General features: G+C 52.3%; 1 protein-coding gene across 1 annotated transcript in view; it reads left to right on the top strand.

Moving 5' to 3' along the window:
* pold1 (polymerase (DNA directed), delta 1, catalytic subunit) overlaps positions 1-2,500 on the top strand; it is a 32,332-nt gene that overhangs the window by 9,611 nt on the left and 20,221 nt on the right. The window contains 2 exon segments of the mRNA XM_061223015.1: positions 1,718-1,836; positions 2,077-2,098. Coding sequence (XP_061078999.1) covers positions 1,718-1,836; positions 2,077-2,098 — 141 coding nt within the window.

The raw sequence follows: 2,500 nt of genomic DNA, 5'->3' as shown, positions 1-2,500 counted from the left end.
GTGTGCGTGAGTGTGTGTCTGTGTGTCTGTGTGTGTGTGTGTGAGCGCGTGTGTGTTTCTGTGTGTGTTTCTATGTGTGTGTGCGTGTGAGCGCGTGTGTGTTTCTGTGTGTGTTTCTATGTGTGTGTGTGTGTGAGCGCGCGTGTGTTTCTGTGTGTGTGAGCGCCTGTGTGTTTCTGTGTGTGTTTCTGTGTGAGCGTGTGTGTGTGTGTGAGCGCGCGTGTGTGTGTCTGTGTGCGTGTGTGTGTCTGTGTGTGTGTGAGTGAGTGTGTGTGTGTGTCTGTGTGTGTGTGTGTGTGTGTGCGTGAGTGTGTGTCTGTGTGTCTGTGTGTGTGTGTGTGAGCGCGTGTGTGTTTCTGTGTGTGTGTGTGAGCGCGTGTGTGTGTGGGTGTGTGTTTCTGTATGTGAGCGCGTGTGTGTTTCTGTGTGTGTGTGTGTGAGCGTGTGTGTGTTTCTGTGTGTGTGTGTGAGCACGTGTGTGTTTCTGTGTGTGTGTTTGAGCGCGTGTGTGTTTCTGTGTGTGTGTGAGCGCGTGTGTGTTTCTGTGTGTGTTTCTGTGTGTGTGTGTGTGGAGCGTGTGTGTGTGTGTGAGCGCGTGTGTTGTTTCTGTGTGTGTGTGTGTGAGCGCGTGTGTGTTTCTGTGTGTGCGTGTGTGAGCACGTGTGTGTTTCTGTGTGTGTGTGTGAGCGCGTGTGTGTTTCTGTGTGTGTTTCTATGTGTGTGTGAGCGCGTGTGTGTTTCTGTGTGTGTTTCTGTGTGAGCGTGTGTGTGTGTGTGAGCGCACGTGTGTGTGTCTGTGTGCGTGTGTGTGTGTGTGTGTGTGTGTGAGTGAGTGTGTGTGTGTGTCTGTGTGTGTGTGTGTGAGTGAGTGTGTGTGTGTGTCTGTGTGTGTGTGTGTGCGTGAGTGTGTGGGTGTGTGTTTCTGTATGTGAGCGCATGTGTGTTTCTGTGTGTGAGTGCGTGTGTGTTTCTGTGTGTGTGTGTGTATGTGTGTGTGTGTGTGTGAGCGCGTGTGTGCGTATGCCTGTGTGTGTGAGCGCTTGTGTGTGTGAGCGTGTGTGTGTGTGTGTTTCTTTTTGTGAGTGTGTGTTTGTTTCTGTGTGTGTGTGTGTGAGCGTGTGTGTGTGAGCGCGTGTGTGTTTCTGTGTGTGTGTGTGAGCGCGTGTGTGTTTTCTGTGTGTGTGTGTGTGAGTGTGTGTGTGTGAGCGCGTGTGTGTTTCTGTGTGTGTTTCTGTATGTGTGTGTGTGTATGCCTGTGTTTGTGTCTGTGTGTGAGCGTGTGTGTGTTTCTGTGTGTGAGCGCATGTTGTTTTGTGTGTGAGCGCGTGTGTGAGCGCGTGTGTGTTTCTGTGTGTGTGTGAGCGCATGTGTGTTTCTGTGTGTGTGTGTGTGTGTGAGCGCGTGTGTGTTTCTGTGTGTGTGTGTGTGTGTGTGAGCATGTGTGTGAGCATGTGTGTGTTTCTGTGTACAGTACTGGTTGACCAGTTCAGACCAGCTCCCAGCTTGACATGGTTTGAGCTGCTACTAGCTCAGACAAGCTACCAGCACAAGCTGGTTGACCAGCTCATACCCAGCTTGACCAGCTTATGACCAGCTTGACCAGCTCAATTTTCAAGCTGGCATAGCTGGATTTTACAGCTGTGTGTGTGTGTGTATGTGTGTGTGTGTGTGTGTGTGTGTTCCTGAGTGTGTGATGCTCCACTCTCTTCCTGTCCAGGTGGACCTATTCCCGTACCTGGGCCGGGTTCGCGGGATAAGATCCGTGCTGCGCGACTCCAGCTTCCAGAGCAAGCAGATGGGAAGGAGAGAGAATAAGCGCATCAACGCGGAGGGCAGGTGCACTTTGACCTGTTCCAGGTGATTTGGGACAGCAGGGTATAGTTTGACCTGTGTCAGGTGATTGTGGACAGCAGGGTATTGTTTGACCTGTGTCAGTGATTTTGGACAGCAGGGTATAGTTTGACCTGTGTCAGGTGATTGTGGACAGCAGGGTATAGTTTGACCTGTGTCAGGTGATTTGGGAGGGAAGGGCAGGGTGCTTTTGACCTGTGTCAGGTGATTTGGGATGGCAGGCAGGGTGCAGTTTGACCTGTGTCAGGTGATTTGGGACAACAGGGTGCAGTTTGACCTGTGGTCGGGTGATTTGGGACAGCAGGGTGCAGTTTGACCTGTGTCAGGTGATTTGGGAGGGAAGGGCAGGGTGCGTTTGACCTGTGTCAGGTGATTTGGGAGGGAAGGGCAGGGTGCTTTTGACCTGTGTCAGGTGATTTGGGATGGCAGGGCAGGGTGCAGTTTGACCTGTGTCAGTTGATTTGGGACAACAGGGTGCAGTTTGACCTGTGTCGGGTGATTTGGGACAGCAGGGTGCAGTTTGACCAGTGTCAGTGATTTGGGAGGGAAGGGCAGGGTGCGTTTGACCTGTGTCAGGTGATTTGGGAGGGAAGGGCAGGGTGCGTTTGACCTGTGTCAGGTGATTTGGGACAGCAGGGAAATGCCAGCG

The sequence above is a fragment of the Conger conger genome, chromosome 16 (genome assembly GCF_963514075.1).
Source record: "Conger conger chromosome 16, fConCon1.1, whole genome shotgun sequence".
Taxonomy (NCBI): domain Eukaryota; kingdom Metazoa; phylum Chordata; class Actinopteri; order Anguilliformes; family Congridae; genus Conger; species Conger conger.
This window is presented reverse-complemented; position numbering and strand designations above follow the sequence as displayed.